At 44.5% G+C, this 2,184-nt stretch overlaps 1 protein-coding gene across 1 annotated transcript; it reads left to right on the forward strand.

Moving 5' to 3' along the window:
• The first annotated feature begins 523 nt into the window (after positions 1 to 523).
• Positions 524 to 1,486, forward strand: Or52i2 (olfactory receptor family 52 subfamily I member 2). The gene has a single exon (XM_087603778.1). The coding sequence runs from the start codon at positions 524 to 526 to the stop codon at positions 1,484 to 1,486; it is 963 nt and encodes a 320-aa protein (XP_087459904.1).
• The last annotated feature ends 698 nt before the right edge of the window (positions 1,487 to 2,184 follow it).

The following is a 2,184-nucleotide window of genomic DNA, read 5'->3' on the forward strand; positions in this document are numbered from 1 at the left end:
ATGGGAATAGCTGGGAAGAGAGAGTGGTGAGATAGAGAGGGAGAGAGAGGAAAAAAGAGAGTGACAGAAAAAAGAGAGAGGCAGAAGGATACAGAGTTTGAAAGATATAGACAGACAGATAGAGGGGCAGAGAGAGAAAAAGAGAGAGAGAGAGAGAGAGAGAGAGAGAGAGAGAGAGAGAGAGAGAGAGAAAGATAGAGACATAGAAAGACAGGAAGGAGATAGAGGGAGGAAGAAGGAGGGCTGGAGGGATAGGGAGAGGGGGAAGAAGGAAGGGATAGAGGGAGGAAGGGAGAGAGAGAGAGGAAAACTGATCTTTAAGATGGGAATAGATGTTAATAAAGCACACAATCTTTACACAGGTTAATGTTAATATTTAATGTTAATTTTAGGTCATGAAAAATATCACCAAGATGAAAATACCTCAACAATTTGTGAACCTCACACCCAGTAATCTATTTTATAAGAACGCCACCTCTCTTATAATATCTTGCAAGTTAACAGGAGAGCAGTCTGACCAGTGATGCCGGGTCCATCCTACAACCACACAGTGGGATCCCCTGGCACCTTCTTCCTCTTGGGCGTCCCAGGCTTACAGTCTTCCTATCTTTGGCTGGCCATCTCACTGAGTGCCATGTACAGCACAGCCCTCTTAGGAAATACCCTCATCATCGCTGTGATCTGCATGGATCCCACTCTACAAGAGCCCATGTACTTCTTCCTATGTGTTCTGGCTGCTGTGGATGTTGTTATGGCTTCTTCTGTGGTACCTAAGATGGTGAGCATCTTCAGTTCAGGAGACAGCTCCATCAGCTTTAACGCCTGTTTCACTCAGATGTACTTTGTCCACGCAGCCACTGCTGTGGAGACAGGACTGCTGCTGGCCATGGCTTTTGATCGCTATGTGGCCATCTGCAAGCCCCTACATTATATGAGAATTCTCACCCCTCATGTGATGCTGGGAATTAGTGTGACAATCACCATTAGAGCTGCTGTTTTTATGACTCCCCTGAGTTGGATGTTGAGCCATTTGCCTTTTTGTGCCTCCAATGTTCCTCACTCCTACTGTGAACACATGGCAGTGGCCAAGTTAGCATGTGATGACCCCATGCCTAGCAGTCTCTACAGTTTGATTTTTTCCTCCATCATTGTGGGCTCAGATGTGACCTTCATTTCTGCCTCTTATGCTTTGATTCTCAAGGCAGTTTTTGGTCTGTCCTCAAAGAATGCACAGTGGAAGGCATTGAGTACATGTGCGTCTCATGTTGGGGTCATGGCGCTGTACTATCTCCCTGGGATGGCATCCATCTATGTGGCCTGGCTAGGGCAGGATGCAGTTCCCCTGCACACTCAAGTGCTGTTAGCGGACTTGTACCTGATCATCCCACCCACCTTAAACCCTATCATTTATGGCATTAGGACCAGACAAATCCGGGAGCGGCTATGGCGTCTGCTGACATGTTGCTTCTCTCAACAGTCCACTTAAGGCTCATGAGCACGAAGCTTCTCAGACCTCAAGTGTTCCAATCACCACAAGGAGGACTTTGAGATCTATGGACGTGGACTACTTTTCAGGTGCGGAGTGTCCTTACCTAATGCTTCAACGTCTCACTAGAGTTTGACTCCGTTTTCTGTGTATTTATTTAAAATGCTATCAGATTGAAGTTTGGGCAGAAAATGTGATTTGGTGTTTTGTTTCTGTATTTTTAAAAAATCTTTATTGCAATCCAACATCAGGTCCTTCGCTGATGGAGGTCACTGTGTGTTTTACTTTTTTCCTTACTAGAAATTTTTAGATTTGTTCTTCCTCCATGTTGCGGTGCAGACTGTTGGAGCTTGTTCTCTGACTCACTGATGCTTCCCATGCTTGTCCCTTAGGCAGAAACCTCTTCCACCTAAAACAGATTTTAGTTTATCTGTGTGAACTTTGGGTCTAATGGATGAATTGGAAAAAGGAATCCAAACCACAGTGAAAAACAAACGAACAAAAAACCTAATTAACAACACGGGATGGAGAGAATCATGCCTGGGTCCAACTCCCTTCCGATAGCCACATGGTTTTATTGGGCAGAGACACATGTATTTGATTCTTAATGAAAATGAAAGTCTTAATGAGATTAATTCTGACATTAAAATTCAAAGCGCTAGGAGAAACTGCAATAGCATTGACTAACTGTTTCCTTG

This window comes from Rattus norvegicus, chromosome 1 (assembly GCF_021556685.1).
Source record: "Rattus norvegicus strain SHRSP/BbbUtx chromosome 1, alternate assembly SHRSP_T2T, whole genome shotgun sequence".
Lineage (NCBI taxonomy): Eukaryota > Metazoa > Chordata > Mammalia > Rodentia > Muridae > Rattus > Rattus norvegicus.